The following is a 19729-nucleotide window of genomic DNA, read 5'->3' as shown; positions in this document are numbered from 1 at the left end:
ACTAGGAGACGCGTTTTAAAGCCTTGAGGGAAAGCCTGAAAGGGAAAGCCTAAAGAGGACAATATCTGCTAGCGGTGGATCTGGGGCTCTGATACCATTTATAACACCCCATATCCACCGCTAGCAGATATTGTCCTCTTTGGACTTTCCCTTTCGAGCTTCCCCTCAAGGCTTTTAAAACACATCTGCTAGAGAAAGGTTTCCACATCCTTATAAATGGTGGTTTGTTCTCCTCCCAACCAATGTGAGACATCACAGAATGATTTTGACCATATGATAGTAAAGAAAAACTTAAAAAATTGAAGTTATTATCTGTACTAAAAAAGTGCACATTTCTTCCATTTTTAGTGTTGTCAACCACTATTGTATCATACCCTAAGTGATTAAAAGATCGTATTTTTACTTTTACGTGCTGTTGAACTAACAAAATATACACAAGAGAAATTCAAGATAGGTAAATAACGGTGTGACGAATTATATTTAAATTATGAAAATAAATAAAATAATTATTCAAAATACTTTATAGTAAAAAAAAAATAATAATAATAATGTAGGGTATGCTTGACATTAATGAATAAATAATGCATTAATTGTTATATGTGTCACAATAAATTAACCCCTAGACCATACTTGCTAAGACAGCTAGCATCATCACCTTCCCATTGAGAATAAGCATATAATATAAATTACATAAACTAAATAAAAAAAAAATACAATAAATAAATAAATAAAATTATTAAGTGTAGTGAATATGACCTATAAAACAAAGAGAATATTGAACAATATTCTCAATTTACATGGGCCCCATGGATATGGGGTAAAGGGCATTGGATATATTATTGGTTTAAACTATTTTTTTATCTTTTTATTTTTTTTATTTATTTTGTTTTATACCTAAATATTTTAACGTCTATAATTTTAAAACGTAGATCGGTTGTCGTGTCTCAATTTGGTGGGATCGAGTTCGAGTAAAATGTTCTCGTTTTTACATTGTTGGATGTGTAAGATGGGTTTGGTGGAGTTAGTTCTCAGTTTTACATTGTTCGACGTGTGTGACAAAATTTATGAAATTTTACGAATTTACACGTGTCTAATGTGTTAGACGAACACGACTCTCCACAATGGTATGATATTGTCCACTTTGAGCATAAGCTCTCATGGCTTTGCTTTGGGCTTCCCCAAAAGGCCTCATACCAATGGAGATAGTATTCCTCACTTATAAACCCATGATCTTCCACTAAATTAACCAATGTGGGACACTCCCAATCCCAATAATCCTCAACATAATGGTTATTAGGAGGGTGGGTGAACGTATCTGATATAAACTTCTGCCCTTTCAATAGATTTGAACTGTAGCAGCCCAAGTCCATCGCTAATAGATATTGTCCGCTTTGGCTCGTTACGCATCACCATCAGCCTCATGGTTTTTAAACGTGTCTACGAGGGAGAGGTTTCACACTCTTATAAGGAATGCTTCTTTCCCCTCTTCAACCGATGTGGGATTTCACAATCCACCCCCCTTAGAGGCTAGCAACGTCCTCGCTGACACACCGCCCCATATCTGGCTCTAATACCATTTGTAACAGCTCAAACTCACCGCTAGTAGATATTGTTTGCTTTAGCCCATTATGTATCGTCGTCAACCTTGAGGTTCTAAAGCATATCTACTAGGGAGAAGTTTTCACACCCTTATAAATAATGTTTTGTTCCCTCTCCAACCGACATGGGATCTCACACCAACTTTGTTTAAGGAGAGATTATCTAGGAGGTCACCATAGTGTGCCGGACAATTTTTCACTATTCAATGTATGAGGTGGAAATTAAAAAAAAAAAAAAATACTCGTTTCCAGTGGATATTAGAGAGTCGGGTAAGCATATTTTGGATCTACATCTAATCGATTATTAAGAAGCAGTCACACTAAAAATTTTACTTTGTTCACGGGCTTTACTTTATTTGCTCGTGTGGGGTAGGATAAAAGAGTGTCGTAGCTTCAAACTTATATCAAAACACAATAATTCTCCCTGGTGGCACTGTCCTTACTCGAGATGATTTGAAATTGCACCAAATCCGTTAACGAATTATGATAATTACACGTTAAATTATGATGAAAGGACAGATGTATGTATGAATACGAAAATTGAAAATTAAATGCATGATTATAGTTTTAGAATATGTTTGAAAGTTAAAAAAGGACACTTAGCCCATTATCCATATTTCTATATAAATACAACAAATGTGTGTGTGTATGCAAAGTTGTGGGTCTCCCATGTCTTTTAGAGATAGGGAGTAATGAATGGATGCATTTGGAGGGTGCCTTAATGCTTATCCATGCCATTAATTTTGGAGTTTGAGGCCTCATTTCAATGGCTACCCTCATTTATAGGAACCTTGTGGCCTTAAAGCTAAGCATCCATACCTTTCAATGCCAGTCATCTCCTGTTTTTAGTGCAAAAAATTTACATGTTATTTACTCGTTGGGACCTGATCAAGCTCGATTTACTTGTATCTGCTGTTCTACCCATGCTTCGTTAAATAATATGTTAGTTCACTTTTAAAACGTGAACAGATGTTACTTATTCATAAGATTTTTGGCTTTATCCTTCTAGTCTTTATTTGATTCTCGTTATTTTGTCGAGCACCCTATGTTGGCCGTATGTTTGAAACAATCTTTTCGTAGGTGTTTGCTTTGAGGAGGTTCTACCCTATGGAAACGCTCTTTAATGGAGCTACAGGAATGTGAGATACAGAATGCGAGAATTTTCACCTAGTTGAAGATCTAGTGGTGCTACACAGGAGAGTGAATACTCTTGAACTTTGAGAACAGTAACACAATGTTGTATTGTGGATCTGACATCTCGAACTTGGACCTCAAGTTCATCCACAGCTGAGAGAACCCTTTTAGACTCTGGACTTTGATAACGACTTTTTATTTTAAATGTCTTTAACCAAATATTAAAATGAATGTAAAATTAAAATCCTAATATAATAAACTTTTTAGGTAATCGAGAAAAGTCTCTTTCTACTCCCTCCCCATTCTCCGTTTAAACTAAAATCTCTTTTTTATTGTGATGAACCCAATTTTCTATTTTTGTAGCTCTCTAGGTACTTGAGGTAGGAGTTGATGTCCTGAAAAAGTTTGGGAGCAAGTTCATGAATATATTTGTATTACATGTTATATTGTCAATGGATGACAAAGTATCTAAGTTTAAGCTAGATCGAGCATAGATCAACTAGTTAAAAGTATATACCCTCGATCATGTCACATGGATTATCATCCCATACTCTTCCTATCCTTTATAATATTGGGTACAAATTAGAAGTAAAGTTCTATCCTTACTTGTTAATCCTTGGAGGTTAAGACCAGCAATACCAAGGCACCAATAAGGATGTACTGCAATAACAACAAAACGAGTAGTCAGTGAAGAACAAACTCCAACACTAATTGAAATCAAATCATTCAAAATGAGAATCCAATTCTATATCCATTAAATCAGTTTCCAACAGTTCCAGACCTTGATTATAGGCAGGTCTGTCATGATAATTGTTCCATAACCAACATATGGCAAGAAACTGCACAAGAAAAAAATTCACTTGTATGAAACAGAGCGTTCTAATGGACATGAACTCGACAAATATGGTTAGAGTTTGGAGAAATAACAACGAATTCAAGCATGATTCATCGTTTTATCAGTCGTTATTCCAAGTTTACCCGATGACTTTTCCCATGATGTGGTGTCTTTGCAACCAAAGCTGATCCTTAGCATATAGTCCAATGTCATCATAGTGGTTTTTGTCACCTGAAAATTTGCTCATTGCCAAATATTCAGCAAAAATCACTTCATTTCAAAAAGTTTTTTGTATTCTTAGTTCAAGTTCAAGTACCTTTGGTAAGTATATAATCTTCTCCTGTATCTCTTGCCTCGTGAACCTGATAAGATATGGAATTGAGAACTTGTAGAACGAGCTAAACTATAACAAATGAACGTTTCTGTTTGTTTCATTGTCACATGGGTCAAGTTATTTGCAAAGAGTTCTATTGATGACTTTAGAAAGACAATAAGAAAAATAAGAGGTAAGGAATCTGTAATAGTCCAACCCTACCGCTAGCAGATATTGTTCTCTTTAAGCTTTCTCTTTCGAGATTTCTCTCAAGGTTTTTAAAACGCGTCGGCTAGAAAGAGGTTTCCACATTCTTATAAAGAATACTTCGTTCTCCTCCCCGCCGACGTGGGATCTCACAGAATCGTTTTCTGTTGAGCCACTACAAACATCGTAGTTCTAAACTTAAAATATGGTTGTGTTTGAACAAACCATATAGTCCAAAACAAATTGCTTCAATGATATATATGATCGATAATAAAATAAGTTGTCTGCACTTTGAAGTTCATCTCAAAGATAGAGAAATTCTTCTGAGAAGCCTTACCTTGATTACACGATGGACGATTGGAATATCACGTCCCTAGCAAAGCATTACAAATGCATATTAGTACAAGAACCAGAATGATAGGCTACGAAGTCACAACTCTATAGGTAATAGACAATATGAATAACTATCTATAATAGATTAGATTGGAGTTTCTCACAACAGACATATTTGAACAATTAGTGATTAGAGGTTAACGAGGTAAAATCTTAACACAAATCAAAGTAAGGAAAAGAAATACTTCCATCTTAACATAGAAGAATGAACTCACTCACTCCCGGAACGGTGAAAGTCCACTATTAATAGATATTGTCCTCTTTGGACTTTTCTTTTCGGATTTTACCTCAAGGTTTTTAAAACGCGTCTGCTAGAGAGAGGTTTCCACACCCTTATAAAGAATGTATCGTTCTTCTCCCCAACCGATGTGAGATCTCACAATCCACCCCCTTCAAGGCCCAACATCCTCGCTGGCACTCGTTCAAAGAATGCTTCGTTATCCTCCCAACCGATGTGGGATCCCATAATCCACTCCCCTTCAGGGTCCAGCGTCCTCGTTGGCACTCATTCCTCTCTCCAATCAATGTGGGATCTCACAATCCACCCCCTTCAGGGTCCAGCATCCTCACTGGCACACCGCTCGGTGTCCACCCCCTTCGGAGCTCCACGTCCTTACTGGCACACCGCCCATTGCCCAACCCAAATTGATTTCATAACAAAAAAAAATTAAAAAAAAGCTAGCTATAACAGTGTAGAAATGTATCACATTAGTTCATGATGCAGTAGACCTGGGAGCAGATTCCCCACACACGAGAGCAAACTTACCTCAACATTGTACACAACGATCTCCCCTGCACGAATTGGATCCTTATTCATATGGAGGAAGAGAATGTCGCCCTGCACCATGTAAAACTCATCATGAGCTTTCCCCCATTATGTGCATAGCCACTAATGTAGTATCAAATATGCTATTGCTAACAGGGCTAGGTGAATATACACCAGAATGAAGCATTATAGTCAGTATGAATAAATACTTTATCCTGTAACATGATCAAGAAAAAAGCTAAATCTGATATATAAGAGCCATAGTACTTATTTATTTATTTACTTGGGACTCAGCTAATTCCAAGGGACGATGATCGTTTTAGGATAAAAAGTTTTTGACACAAGTTTCTATACATAGTTTTAAAGACCAGATTCCAACCATGTCTTCTAAATTAGCCTTTGGATTAACCAACGAGAGTCTAAATTAGCCTTTGGATTAACCAACGAGAGTTAGATATCATAGTTCAAGGTTCAGTCGAGTCAGTTCATTATGTAATATGAAATGCAAACCAAGCTATTATGTAATAGCCCAAGTCTACTACTAACAAATATTGTCCGCTTTTGTCTGTTACGTATCGCCATCAACCTCACAATTTTAAAACGTGTCTGCTAGGGCGAAGTTTTCATACCCTTATAAGGAATACTTCGTTCCCCTCAACCGATGTGGGATCTCACAATCTACTTCCTTTGGGAGCCAGCGTTCTCGTTGGCATACTTCTTGGTGTTTGGCTCTGATACCTTTTGTAACAACCCAAGCCCACTGCAAGTAAATATTGTCCGCTTTGGCCCATTCTGTATTGTTGTCAAATTCACGGTTTTAAAACGCGTCTGCTAGGGAAAAGTTTCTACACCTTTATAAGAAATGTTTTGTTCACCTCTCCAACCGATAAGAGATCTCACAACTTTTGAGTTTAACAACACATGGAATAGAGATTTGAGCCTTTTACTACTAGGTCGAGTTTTTGTTCTATAACAGGTTGAGTAATGCTGAGGTTGAGAAAAGTTATAACCACTTTTAAGAGAATGAATGGGCAATATACATATCTCATAGAATCAGCTCACCCTCGCAAAACCAGGTTCCATACTTCCGGTGAGCACAACCACAACAGGTGACTCACTCCCTGTCCAGCACATCAATGCTTTCCAAATCATCAATGCAGATGTAACAATCAAACCTGATACATCATAATATTGGTCTTAAAGCAAATAAATGGAGAAGAGAATGAGTTTTGCAGTTGGATTCCAGGACCAAGGAATTCGAATATAAAAACAAAAGACAGCTAAATCTTTTTCCCCCTTCCTCTATAATATGTTCCTTATGTGGATGATAAGGAAAAATACTCTTGAAATTTCCTAAACTTAGATGGTTATAGCTATTTAGTCATAAATTTTTCAAATAGAGCAGAGCTTTAAGCAGTTCAAAAACCATCAATTCGGTTCATAAGCAGTATAATCATTTGATACACAACAAAACGTGAATGAAATACCAAAGATTCAATTTACGTACCAAAACTGATAGCCTGAGATAGAATCTGTCTGATTTTGATGGATTTCAAATACTCGGTGCTCTCTCCAATCCAATCCATGTTGGCTCCGCTCTTTCTCTGCTGTTTTGAGAGCTTGAAGTGGATTTTATGCACTCAATGGAAATGAAGAACTGAAAATTCTTCGCGATTTGATGAACAGTTCATATGAAAACTGGGTTTCCATTTGAAGAACTTTGAGCTCTGACCTTTCGCCATTTCGCGGGTTCAGTCGCCCCGGTTTCTGCTAGCGTGGCTCTGGATTTCTATTGGCTCCCGGATCGTCGTGGGCCCACCTCATGAACAAAAGAAAATAAATAATTATTTAAAATTAATTATTATCAAAATTGGTCAAATAATAATAATAATATATTACAATCAGAAATAAAAATTCGCAAAATTAAGTTTAATTAAAACCCAAATTAATAAAAATTAGGAAAACTTTAATTATTAAGTGGGCTTATTGGGCCCAAAATCACAAATATATGGACCAAGCCCATGGAGTTGGGCCGGCCCAGCTTTTATTAGATAGATAAGTTGGGCCGGAAGCCCAATTTAGACGGCAGCTTCCAAGGGGATCGGCCCGATTAGCATGATTCTTCTCTGTGTCTTCCATACATATATCATCGAGAATTTACCGGTAGCTCTTAAACCCTAATTCCTTTCCTTCAAAATCTGCTGTGTTAAAACCCTACCGTTCTTCTTCGATCTAAAATGGTACTGTGTCTCTGTTACGAGTTCATGTAGGAGATGGATTCGCTTAAAGGACTTGTATTGATTTTGTTTGCGTTTGTTTTCGTGGATTTTAATGGCTGTTGCGTTTTTTGCAGACAGGAGAAGCGGTGAATCCCAAAGCCTATCCTTTGGCTGATGCGCAGCTTACTATTACTATTCTTGATCTTGTTCAGCAAGCTGCTAACTACAAGCAGCTAAAGAAGGGCGCGAATGAAGGTACCGTGATTTGTTTAGTGTTGGTGCCTTTTCATTTGAAGAGAGTTTTAGGTTTTTAAGAGGAATTGGATGAGGATTTTGCTCGGCGTTTTTTTGTTTTCTTTGGCTGATAGTTTTCTTTTAATGGAGTTTCAGCTACTAAGACGCTGAATAGAGGGATTTCGGAGTTTGTAGTGATGGCTGCGGACACTGAGCCGCTTGAAATTCTTCTCCATCTTCCCTTGTTGGCGGAAGATAAGGTAAATCTATTCATTTTTTGAAGTTTTGCTTGAAAACCATGCTTTTCAGTTGTTATTTATGAAAACTATGATTATGGCAAGTGGGAGAATGAACATATAGAAGGATTCACATGTCTCCCTGCCTGTTCTTGTACTATATGTTAACCAATTAAGACCATTGTGTTTTTTGTTTATAAAATATTTGGATTTAGCTTCTCTATAGACGTGACAGTTAGCAGCACTTTCTCTTGTTTGTTACTTCCTTATGGACAATATCAATTCATTGTTCTCTGCAGTTTATTTACCATTTTAGCTTTTAATGTATTTCATATCTTTGTGCCATGGAATCCTGTTGCGGTTAATAGGGAAGAAATGTAGTGAGGTAGTATAAGAGCTTCCTTTCTTTTAGCATATAGAGGATTAGAAGTTGTCAGCTTCAAGGCACCATTCTATATACTACTATTTTTCCGCTTTATTCTTTGCATACCTGCTTCTGTAGCATCATAAACATTATTATTATTGGGATAAATATGACCCCTTCCACTGTTTCCACTTACATACATGGATACTTTAAGAAGTGAACATCTTTCTTAGTCAGGGTCCGGGAAAAGAACAAGTGAACATCTTTCTTAGTCAGGGTCCGGGAAAAGAACAAGTGAACATCTTTCTTAGTCAGGGTCCGGGAAAAGAACAAGTGAACATCTTTCTTAGTCAGGGTCCGGGAAAAGAACAAGTGAACATCTTTCTTAGTCAGGGTCCGGGAAAAGAACAAGTGAACATCTTTCTTAGTCAGGGTCCGGGAAAAGAACAAGTGAACATCTTTCTTAGTCAGGGTCCGGGAAAAGAACAAGTGAACATCTTTCTTAGTCACAGGGTCCGGGAAAAGAACAAGTGAACATCTTTCTTAGTCAGGGTCCGGGAAAAGAACAAGTGAACATCTTTCTTAGTCACAGGGTCCGGGAAAAGAACAAGTGAACATCTTTCTTAGTCAGGGTCCGGGAAAAGAACAAGTGAACATCTTTCTTAGTCAGGGTCCGGGAAAAGAACAAGTGAACATCTTTCTTAGTCAGGGTCCGGGAAAAGAACAAGTGAACATCTTTCTTAGTCAGGGTCCGGGAAAAGAACAAGTGAACATCTTTCTTAGTCAGGGTCCGGGAAAAGAACAAGTGAACATCTTTCTTAGTCAGGGTCCGGGAAAAGAACAAGTGAACATTTTTCTTAGTCAGGGTCCGGGAAAAGAACAAGTGAACATATTTCTTAGTCACAGGGTCCGGGAAAATAATAAGAAAGGTGATTTCACTATATATTTTGAGAGGAATGGGCCCTATCACAATAGTATTTTTTACAAATTGCCATCTTTTCTTTAATCTCAGGAGAAGATAGGGTCAAACCCTTCGGCTAAAATAAAAACATCCCGCATTCAAACTACCATTTTTCTCATTCACAAGAACTTGTTTTAGTGGCATATCATAAGGAATTCGAACAACTGCTTCTTTAGAATGCAAAATATGAAATTACATATCATAAGAAATTCGAACTAACTGCTTCTTTTGAATGCAAAGTATGAAATTTATCCTTTAATCATTCAGTGAGTCAGGATAGAATTGTCATGTTGCTGATGGTCATCAAGTTTATATTTCTTTTAAACGAACTTCAGGGTAACATGTGTGTCGTGCAGATGTTTGATCGCACCTTATAAGAACTGAGTGTTTATGATGATCTATTTTCCAGACTTCCAGTATTTATTGCTCAGTTGTATAATGATATTATTTTCAAATATGCAGAATGTGCCGTATGTATTTGTCCCTTCAAAGCAAGCTCTTGGCCGAGCATGCGGAGTCACGAGACCTGTAATAGCGTGTTCTGTAACAACAAACGAAGGAAGCCAATTGAAATCCCAGATACAGCAACTGAAGGTAATTGCCACAACCTCTTTCTTTTGGTCTATCTTCGTAGTAAAGTGTCGATCCATTCTTGATTTGGTGTCTTTTCTTCTAAATACAGGATGCCATTGAGAAGCTGTTGATCTGAAATGTTATATTCTATATGGCATTCGGTATGATGGGCTTCTTTGATCGTCATGGTCGCTGCTCTTGAGGCTTTGACTGAAGTTGTTGTGCAATTAGGGAAAAAGAATATCTTTGGTATTGACCTATATATTGAGTTTCTTTTTCTTTTTTCTTTTTTTTTTTTTCTTTTTCTAATTTTGTTTCCATTAAGAGTGGGACAAAACACTCCTACAATTTTAATGCACGCTTTATTATGCTAATTTTACCACCTTTATCCTCGTGAGTTTACTGTTGAAGATAGCATTGGTTGTTCACCATCTCTTTGCATTTTTGCAGCATTATTGATAATAAATGATAGTTCAATTATTGACGTATCAAAATCATGAAGAAAAAAAAAAAAAAGAGAGAGAGCACTAGATCGCTCAAGAGTAAAGAACTGGCTACTCAGTTATATGATTAAGATTTATCGTATTTTAAACTGTAGCTGTCTCTATTGAGACAAATATGTTGGTGAGTGCATTTGATTGCTTTGTGTGTGTGCTCCTTCGGTTTTCTAGTAGCATGATCTTGTTGTTTGAATATGGAATCATTGATTAGCCTGAACTTTTGAACAATTGTTGTTTGAATATGGAATCATTGATTAGCCTGAACTTTTGAACAACATCAATCCAAGAAACAATTTCCAATGACGTGGGATGGTCCTTACTAAGATAGAACTAGTCTAGATAGGAAGCAAAGAGGTACGAAGGTGCCTCTTTTCTTCGATATCTTTCTATTAGGATCGATATCTTTCTATTAGGATCGTCCTTCGGTGAAATTTGGTTAGGTTCTAAATCTCTAGTTTCCAATTTTTGTAAAAGAAAGTATTTAATACTTTTGTTTTTTTCTTTTTTTATTTTACATTACAGCTTCTTGGTGGGCTTTTATCTCACAACCTTTACTATTGTTTCAAACAATTGGAAAGCGTTTTTGGACTAGTTTTGTTGTTGGAAGGGGGTTCTATCTACTCGGCCCCCTGGGTTGTTCCTTCTTAATCTCGTTTCTTGTAAAAATAGATTTATAGACATCTTCCTTTCATGAATAACCAAACATTGATTGAGAAAGAATGGAAAGAGCTCATTCTTTCTTAACTATTAGAATCCTGCAAAAACATGATCCGTCCACGATTGGGAACGGCAGCTGAAGCCTTATCCAAGATGAAGCAAGCTAAAGCTGTAGGTAGATCTCCATATGTAACCGCTCAAGCTTACTGCTAGCAAATGTTGTCCTATTAGGGCTTTTCCTCTATTAGGGAGAGGTTTACAAGGAATGTTTTGTTATCCTTTACAACTGACGTGGGATCTCACAATTCATCCTCTCAAGGGCCCAGCATCCTTGCTGGCACACTGCCCCGTGTCTAGCTTTGCTACCATCTATAATAGTCAAACTTATCATTAGTTAATATTGTTTTCTTTGAGCTTTCCTTTCAAGGACTTCCCTTCAAGGTACAAGGCATTATTAGGGAGAGGTGTCCACGCCCTCGTAAGAAAATGTTTTGTTTTCCACTCCAACCGACGTAAGATCTCACACCACGAAAGCTTTTCCTTTGAAGGGCAACTTTGCCTTTTAAGGGTGTCCATATTGATCCCTCAATTTTTCTTGGTGGGCTCTGGAGAAGTTTTAGTTTGTGCAATATTGGTACAACCCACAGAAACCCAAACAACTTCTAGAGATGGCAACTACTACAAACTGGGGGTCAGTGGCTTAGAAATGCTAGTAAGCTAAACTAACCTATCATTTGGGTATGCTTGTTTTGCTTCTTGTATTCCACACTGCTCCAAAGTGAATAGATAAGGATGGGCAGAGGAAAGGATGGAACATTCATGAGTACTCCTAATTGACTAGGGATCATTATAAGGCTGAGCAGATGCCAATTCCAACTGAATCGCTTTTAAATATGAATTCAAAACTGCAGTAAGGCAAGAGAGGAAAACTTACAAATTAAAGTTCGCTGTCAGATAACAGACAACTGAAGAACAATCAAAGCATTAGGGAGACATGTAACCTTCCTCCTCAAAATGTTGTATTGTTCATGATCATATGATTTAGACATGTAATCTTCGCAATTTGCAGTCAATATCAGCAGCTCGTGCCTTGGGGTGGGGAGTGAGTCTGCTAGAAATGGGTATCCAAATAAAACTAAAAGAAGAACATAAATAATAGTAGATATTAGTTATAAACATTCTGGACAGCTTCCTCCAGGAAGCTCAATCCGATGATCATTCTGAACAACAATTCATTCTCCAGTCATATTAAGCAGCTAAAATCAACCCCACAATAATTAGAAGAAACCAAATATATATATATATATATATATAGATATATAGATATATCTAAGAAGCATACCTAACTCAAAACTCAAAAATTTAGCCGAGATATGAATTCGATATTTGCAGCAACTTTTGAATCATCGATCTGTTCTCTTCTGCTTATCTCCTTGTAAAAGCTCAAACATGTCAGTGGTAGCCTAAGTTTGACTATCGTTCTTCCTTTCATCGCCTTCTTCTCTCTCCTCCAACAACCTACCAGCTTCCTCTTCTACCTGTTGAGCCTTTCTCTGACCCTCTGCGGCTTTGAGTGCCTGCAACTTCGAATGATTGTAATACGCAACTCCTAAGAACGCAAGGCCATAACCGAACAAGTTAATGGGCGTCACCGTATCCTTAATCACAGACCAGGAGAATGCGATCAATAACCAGTCCTTCACTACTCCAGCAACATTCATGGTCAAAGCAGATGTCTTCCCAACGAGTAAAAACACCGCAAGATTCAAAGCAAAAGCACAGAATGAATTGGTACCAAAAATCAAGAAATCCAAATGGAAGCTGGATGTATCCCTCAACACAGGGTACTCCATTATTAGCCACGGGACAGACAAGAAAACCAAGCAACACGGAGCCACATAGTAAAGCGACGTGATAGGATTCAACGAAATACCCTTGGAATTCAACAAAATCTGGATCATCACGAGTCGAGTCGCCTCGAACGCAACCGCCAACAGCTGCAATGTCACACCCTTGGAATTAAATCTCGCCTCTCCGTACGCAGCGATCGCAACACCAAGCGTGATCGAAACCATATTAGCCATAGTATCAGACTTAAACTTCTCCTTCTTCAGCGAAACTCCAATCAGGTACACAGAGACCGGCATCAAAGCCTTGAGCATCTGAATAAAAGAAACCGATAGATAGATATATGCTGAATTAGAAAACCAAAGGGAAAGCGAATACAGAGCTCCGATCGGAACCACAGATTTGAGGTAGAGCTCACGGGACATTGAAACTGGCTCCACAACTTTGAAAACGCTAACAAGAAGGTACGCGATGGAGGAACAGAAGGCCATATGAATCATGGTGAGAGAGATCGGGAAAGGCCAATTATACATCTTCTGATCCAGAATGAACTTGTTGTAAACGATGACGGAGAAGCTGAGAAAGATCCATATCGCGACGTAGGCATACGAGAGGAGGACTTTCTTCAGAACATCCTCGGAGATTGCTCCGCCTTTCCCCATTTCCGATCAGACTGAAAGATCTCAGATCGAAAACTAATGGAAAGGAACTTCGGGAAGGAAATGGTGAAAAACTGATGGGATTTTGACGAGAATCTCAGATGATAGATTGGGCTGAAAAAACGGACAGATATGGGCCGAAACAAATGGGCTTATATGGGCCGAGACAAATGGGCTTTTCTTGTTTTTTTGTTCGTTTGTCCACACGATAACGGGCCTACTGTCCACTAGATATATGGACATATGGGCCGAATCAAATGGGCTTTTATGGGCCGAGACAAATGGGCTTTTCTTGTTTTTTTGTTCGTTTGTCCACACGATAACGGCCCTACTGTCCACTAGATATATGGACATATGGGCCGAATCAAATGGGCTTTTATGGGCCGTGACAAATGGGCTTTTCTTGTTTTTTTTGTTCGTTTGTCCACACGATAACGGCCCTACTGTCCACTATATATATTCTCCATTTTGTACATATATATATACACACATATACATACATACATACATATATTATATACATACATACATACACATTTACATATATTATACATATATTATACATATACATACACACACATATATATACATACATATATTATAGATATACATGCATGCATGCATACATATATACATACATACATAATATATACATACATACATAATATATACATACATACATATATCTATATCTACATACATACATATATACACATACATACATGTCTATATACATACATATATATATATACACATATATACATATATAATCATTTTTTTTTTTAAATTGATGAATAATTTATATTTCTAATAAAATCAATAATATTTCATCAAGAAATATTACCGAGTGAAAGAAGAATCGGTCAGGAGAAGAAAATGAAAGAAAAACGAAATTCAGAGAATAAGGAGAAAGATAAGAGCTTCGATTCCGAGTTCACAGTTCAAAAATCAGTGAAGGGAACAGAGGAAATAAAAGGTTTCGGAGCTGTTGAATTTAATTGATTATAAACACTATTTATTTTATTCGTAAAGAAAGATTTTTCAAATAGTTTTACCTCAAATATTATAAAAAAAATATTTATTTATTTATTTACTATGTAAATATATATGTATTAAGAAATAATTTCCATGTTCGAGTAAAAAAATCTCTCCTTACTTTCATCAGGCAAAATCAGAAATATTTGGAAATTTCGACCATTTTAAATTCTAATATTTCAATATTTCAATATTTTAATTTTTTTAAAAATAACTTTTTTTTTTTTTTTTTGCGTATTAAATAAATATGTATTATTAATTAATTACTTGAAACTAGTCCTCTTAAATAATCCAAATAAAAAATAAAATAAAAATAAATAAATAAACCATTGAAAGAGGGCATGTTGCCGACAAAATGCAGGTAGGAAGCTTTTAATATATCATTTGACAAGATAACATGCTCACCTAACCAATCAACACAGCCTTTAATTTCCATAAATTATTAACCTCAACTCACACATTTTAATTCATTATATTTTTTACTTTAAAATTAAAAAAAATAATATTTTCAATAAAGTTTCGCATCACAAACAAATTAATAGATTTAAATATAATTTAAAAATATATATATACTAAGTAAAATAAAATAAAATTTTATTTCATTTTTTAAATATTTATAAAAAAATGAAAAAACGAATAAATAAGACTTTTACCCCAGAAAATAAAAACTTTTTTTTTGAAATAATATTTTAATTCATTATATTTTTTTTACTTTAAAATTATATTTTAATAAAATATTTTAATTCATTATATTTTTTTTACTTTAAAATTAAAAAAAATAATATTTTCAATAAAATTTCGCATCACATACAAATTAATAGATTTAAACATAATTAAAATATATATATAAGTAAAAGAAAATATATATATATTTCATTTTTTAAATATTTATAAAAAAAATGAAACAACGATTATAATTTTACCCCATAAAATAAAATTTTAAGTTTAAAAGGGTAATTTTTTTTTTTTTTTTTTTTGAAATATTGAAACAAAATTGCAATTTAATACAAATAAAATTAAATAATTTTTGTCTGTACACGTGGGATATTATTAATGATTAAATATACTAAAAAAACACAGTTAACGAAAATTAACCAAACCAAAATCTAAATCTACCTTAATTAGTAGTTCTCCACTTCATCTCGAACCTCGAGGAAGCAAAAATGGCGGAGGTGAATTCTGGTGGTCGAAGAATCAAACATTCACTCTCTCTCTCTCTCTCTCTCTCTCTCTCTCTCTCCCCCTGTCATTTCTCCTCCTTTTTCCCTTTGCAGTGATATGCCCACTAATGATAATTATTGCCTCACAATCCACTAATCTACTTGCGCGTCTCCATTTGCGTTCCGCTTTCTTCCCGCCGTGGATCATTTGATCCAATTTTTCCGCCATTGTTTTGTTTTTGCTGGTTTTTGTTGAGGTCTGTTAATGGAGACGAGCAACAAGTTACCGAAGAAGAGGAAATGGTTCATTCCCTTGGTGTTTTCTTTGCTTCTGACTACATTGGTGGTTTTTGTTTCGATTTTTACTTCGCCTTATTTCTCCTCTTCCCAACTACACCGTGCTCATTTGAAGAATCCGATTCCCCGTTTTGTTGAATCGAAGCTTACGATCTCGAAAATTTCATCCGATCCTGTTCCTCGTTTGGCTTACTTGATCTCTGGCTCCACCGGCGATGGGAAGAGCTTGATGAGAGCTCTTAAGGCTCTGTACCATCCGAGGAATCAATACGCGGTACATTTGGACTTGGAGGCTCCGGCGGCGGAACGGCTGGAATTGGCTAATTTTGTGAAGAATGAACCGGTTTTTAAGAGTGTGGGTAATGTGAGGATGGTTTTGAGGGCGAATTTGGTTACTTACAGAGGGCCAACGATGGTCACTAATACGCTTCACGCGGCGGCGATCCTGCTCAAGGACGGTGGAGACTGGGACTGGTTTATTAATCTCAGTGCTTCTGATTACCCTCTGGTCACTCAAGATGGTATTTATTTAGAACCCAATAATTCATTTAAGCACGTTGGTTTGTTTCTTTTATATGTTATTTCAATTTCTTCATTGCTAATCATCATGATCCTGCTGTTGTTGCTGTTTCTAATTGTGGTGGGTTCAGCTTTATCAAATTTGTTTCCCTGCTCTGTAAGAAATGGGGGGATTAGGATTTAAGCATTTGACATGTTCTGTTCTTAGTTTAGTTACTTTCCCAGCTTCTTCTTTCTAGTTCTGTTGTTCATGTTCTGAGATTCTAGCTGATTTCACCATTTTGCTCAATCTATAGTTATGGATTATAGTAGATTTACTAAGGATCCTTGTGGATGTGTTGGTCATGTTGGTCATGGTTGTTGTTACCGTCTAAGCCCACCGCTAGTACATATTGTCTGCCTTGACCAGTTACGTATTGTCGCCCGCCTCATATTTTTAAAACGCATATGCTAGGGAGAGGTTTCCACACTCTTGGAATGTTTCGTTCCCCCTCTCCAACCAATGTGGAATCTCTATTACAGGGTCAAAGCGGACAATTTGCTAGCGGTGACCTTAGACTGTTACAAATGGTATTAAAGCCAGATACCGAGCGGTGTGCCAGCGGAGACGCTGGGTCTCAAAGGGATGGATTGTGGGATCCACATTGGTTGGAGAGAGGAACAGAGTATTCCTTATAAGAGTGTAGAAACCTCTCCCTAGCGGACGCGTTTTAAAACTATGAGACAAGCCATACGTAAGAGGCTAAAGCGGTGAGCTTGGCTATTATTGTACTAAGAACGTGATGAGATTAATAAGTTTGGCTTTTTAGGGTGGACATTTATGAAGTTTAATTAATGAGGCTAATGACTGTTAGTTTCTGTTTTTTGTAACTACCATTTTTCTTTCTGCTGTGTAAGAATTTGTCACGGTTAGTCATTTCTAAGAGTGGAATTGCATTAATGTCGTCCTGAAATCTTTTAGTTCCTTCAGGGGGGTTTGTTGATCTTCCACTTTGACACTTTACAAAAGATTCAACTTGAAAGTAACTACTAGCCTGAAGATTTAAGAGCCATAAAGGATTGCGATAAGGAAACTTGTGAGATCCCACGTCGGTTAGAGAGGGAAACGAAGCATTCCTTATAAAGGTGTGGAAACCTCTCCCTAGAAGACGTGTTTTGAAAACTGTGAGACTGACGGCGATACATAACGGGCCAAAACGGACAATATTTGCTGGCAGTGAGCTTGGACTGTTACAAATGGTATTAAAACTAGATACTGGGCGGTGTGCCAGCGAGGACGTTGAACCCCCAATAGGGGTGGATTGTGAGATCCCACATCGGTTGGAGTGGGGAACGAAACATTTCTTATAAGAGTGTGGAAACTTCTCCCTAGTAGACGCATTTAAAAATCGTGAGACTGACGACGATACGTAATGGGCAAAAACAGACAATATCTGCTAGCGGTGGGCTTGAGTTATTACAAATAGTATTAGAACCAGATACCGGGCGTCGTGCTAGTGAGGGCGTTGGGCCCCCAAGAGGGGTGGATTGTGAGATCCCACATTGGTTGGAGAGGGAAACGAAACATTCCTTATAAGGGTGTGAAAACCTCTCCCTAGTAGACATATTTTCAAAACGTAATGGGCCAAAGTGGACAATATCTGTTAGCGATTGGTTGCCACGTTATTTCCAAATTTGCTTGCAAACAAAGACATATGTCCAATGTTTGTTGGGTCTGATTGAGAAGTTTAATTTAGTTTCTTCGCTTCTACTTCTGATAGGTATAGCTTGAAGAAAGAGACGTATACAAATTAGTTTCTGATGCAAATTCTTGTGCTTCCTTCTCTTATACCACAGATCTGCTTCACACTTTGATATCCATTCCAAGAACCCTGAACTTCATTGAGCATACCAGTGACATTGGATGGAAGGAGTATGCACTTCTTCTTCAACATAACTAATAAATTCATTAGAAACTGCAAAGTTTATCCAACAAGCTTGAGCTCTGTAGGTTTCTGAACTGATAGAGATGTAAATGTGAATTCTTTTGATCTCAGGTACCAGAGAGCCAAACCGGTTATAATTGATCCAGGTTTGTACAGCCTTCATAAATCAGATGTGTTTTGGGTCTCGGAGAAACGGAGCGTTCCAACAGCGTATAAACTGTTCACAGGTGAGCGATCTCGGTTCATATCATCTGTTTAATAAGTGCAAGTTCGAGAGTGATTTTGAAATGACGACAATCACTTTTATCATGTCCAAGGGCGTGACATAAGTGATTTTAACCATACCAAAATCACTCGCTTCAAAGTTCGGAAAAGAAAAAGTAAACGAAAACCATATATTTTATGGTCTTTACCAACTCTGAGCTGATTGTGTACATATTTGAATCTTGTGGGCTGTAGTTTATATCTAGTAGCACTGTCTGATTGATATTCAAATTCATTAGGTTCTGCATGGATGATGCTGTCTCGCCCCTTCATGGAATACTGTTTATGGGGATGGGACAATCTCCCAAGAGTAGTCCTTATGTATTATGCCAACTTCCTCTCATCTCCGGAGGGCTATTTCCACACTGTCATTTGCAACGCCGACGAGTTTCGCAACACGACGGTCAACCACGACCTGCATTTTATCTCATGGGACAATCCTCCAAAGCAACATCCCCATTTTCTCAACCTTGATGACTTCCAAAGTATGGCAGATAGCAATGCACCGTTCGCTCGGAAGTTCGGCCACGATGATCCCGTCCTTGACAAGATCGACTCCGACTTGTTGGGTTGCAATGCTGATGGATACTTTCCTGGCAGCTGGTTTGATTCATTTGGAAATAGCAGTACTTTGAGTATGCAGGACATTACGAACACTACTGATCTTAGGCCAGGACCTGGTGCTGAAAGGTTGACACATTTGATCAATGGTTTGATAACCGCGCCTCGTTTTGAGACTACGCATTGTGTGTAGCAGCACGGGTGGCTCGATGTTGATGCCGGGACGGGCGGGAGAGTGTACAGTTAACAGCAGAGATCAGATAGAAAAGCTACTGGGAAGGGAAAGTCTAACTACCTTTCTGGAAAACATGCTTTGGTTATTATTCTTATATTGAAGTACAATAATTCTGTAGTTCAATAAAACTTAAACTTTCCATCAATTGAAAGGATAGCTCAGTAATTGGGAGACCTAATATAAACTAATCAATATGAATGTAAAAACAAGTTCCATGCATGCATAAAAATGAAGGG

At 37.1% G+C, this 19729-nt stretch overlaps 4 protein-coding genes across 6 annotated transcripts; 2 read left to right on the top strand and 2 right to left on the bottom strand.

Moving 5' to 3' along the window:
• Positions 1–2138: 2138 nt before the first annotated feature.
• Positions 2139–7024, bottom strand: LOC111798115 (uncharacterized). Of its 3 annotated transcripts, none has more exons than XM_087125400.1 (9): positions 6754–7024; positions 6309–6421; positions 5247–5318; positions 4425–4460; positions 3884–3929; positions 3711–3798; positions 3514–3571; positions 3339–3392; positions 2139–2437 (listed from the first exon to the last, which is right to left on the bottom strand). In XM_087125400.1, the coding sequence occupies exons 1-8, from the start codon at positions 6830–6832 to the stop codon at positions 3342–3344; spliced, it is 543 nt and encodes a 180-aa protein (XP_086981526.1). In that variant the 5' UTR covers positions 6833–7024; the 3' UTR covers positions 2139–2437; positions 3339–3341. The 3 variants fall into 3 exon arrangements, with proteins under 3 accessions (XP_086981526.1, XP_023536861.2, XP_023536860.2); XM_023681093.2 differs by lacking the exon at positions 2139–2437 and adding an exon at positions 2913–3127; XM_023681092.2 differs by lacking the exon at positions 2139–2437 and having other exon boundaries at positions 3137–3392; positions 6754–7022.
• A 329-nt stretch (positions 7025–7353) lies between these two features.
• LOC111798153 (uncharacterized) lies at positions 7354–10230 on the top strand. Its single transcript, XM_023681147.2, has 5 exons — positions 7354–7486; positions 7600–7720; positions 7856–7959; positions 9723–9854; positions 9943–10230. Exons 1-5 carry the CDS (start codon positions 7484–7486, stop codon positions 9967–9969), a joined length of 387 nt encoding a protein of 128 aa, XP_023536915.1. The 5' UTR covers positions 7354–7483; the 3' UTR covers positions 9970–10230.
• Positions 10231–12120: 1890 nt separating this feature from the next.
• LOC111799068 (putative sugar phosphate/phosphate translocator At5g25400) lies at positions 12121–13569 on the bottom strand. Its single transcript, XM_023682463.2, has one exon. The coding sequence runs from the start codon at positions 13498–13500 to the stop codon at positions 12454–12456; it is 1047 nt and encodes a 348-aa protein (XP_023538231.1). The 5' UTR covers positions 13501–13569; the 3' UTR covers positions 12121–12453.
• A 2103-nt stretch (positions 13570–15672) lies between these two features.
• LOC111798019 (beta-glucuronosyltransferase GlcAT14B) lies at positions 15673–19638 on the top strand. Its single transcript, XM_023680964.2, has 4 exons — positions 15673–16510; positions 18345–18420; positions 18545–18660; positions 18937–19638. The coding sequence occupies exons 1-4, from the start codon at positions 15958–15960 to the stop codon at positions 19449–19451; spliced, it is 1260 nt and encodes a 419-aa protein (XP_023536732.1). The 5' UTR covers positions 15673–15957; the 3' UTR covers positions 19452–19638.
• Positions 19639–19729: the final 91 nt, after the last annotated feature.

Source organism: Cucurbita pepo, chromosome 7 (assembly GCF_057944985.1).
Source record: "Cucurbita pepo subsp. pepo isolate OVF chromosome 7, ASM5794498v1, whole genome shotgun sequence".
Taxonomy (NCBI): Eukaryota; Viridiplantae; Streptophyta; class Magnoliopsida; order Cucurbitales; family Cucurbitaceae; genus Cucurbita; species Cucurbita pepo.
The sequence above is the reverse complement of the archived record's forward strand: the minus strand, read 5'-3'. Positions and strand labels throughout refer to the sequence as shown.

What these genes read in the sequence shown, in the direction of transcription:
- LOC111798115 (XM_087125400.1), bottom strand. Translation starts at nt 6,832, where the DNA reads ATGGATTGGATTGGAGAGAGCACCGAGTATTTGAAATCCATCAAAATC. An exon ending in TGGAACCTGGTTTTGCGAGG is followed by an intron (nt 5,319 to 6,308) that starts GTGAGCTGATTC and finishes TACATGGTGCAG; the next exon opens with GGCGACATTCTCTTCCTCCA. An exon ending in ATCATGGGAAAAGTCATCGG is followed by an intron (nt 3,572 to 3,710) that starts GTAAACTTGGAA and finishes TTTCTTGTGCAG; the next exon opens with TTTCTTGCCATATGTTGGTT.
- LOC111798153 (XM_023681147.2), top strand. An exon ending in AAAGAAGGGCGCGAATGAAG is followed by an intron (nt 7,721 to 7,855) that starts GTACCGTGATTT and finishes ATGGAGTTTCAG; the next exon opens with CTACTAAGACGCTGAATAGA. An exon ending in CCCAGATACAGCAACTGAAG is followed by an intron (nt 9,855 to 9,942) that starts GTAATTGCCACA and finishes TTCTAAATACAG; the next exon opens with GATGCCATTGAGAAGCTGTT.
- LOC111799068 (XM_023682463.2), bottom strand. Translation starts at nt 13,500, where the DNA reads ATGGGGAAAGGCGGAGCAATCTCCGAGGATGTTCTGAAGAAAGTCCTC.
- LOC111798019 (XM_023680964.2), top strand. Translation starts at nt 15,958, where the DNA reads ATGGAGACGAGCAACAAGTTACCGAAGAAGAGGAAATGGTTCATTCCC. An exon ending in CCCTCTGGTCACTCAAGATG is followed by an intron (nt 16,511 to 18,344) that starts GTATTTATTTAG and finishes CTTATACCACAG; the next exon opens with ATCTGCTTCACACTTTGATA. An exon ending in AGTGACATTGGATGGAAGGA is followed by an intron (nt 18,421 to 18,544) that starts GTATGCACTTCT and finishes TTTTGATCTCAG; the next exon opens with GTACCAGAGAGCCAAACCGG.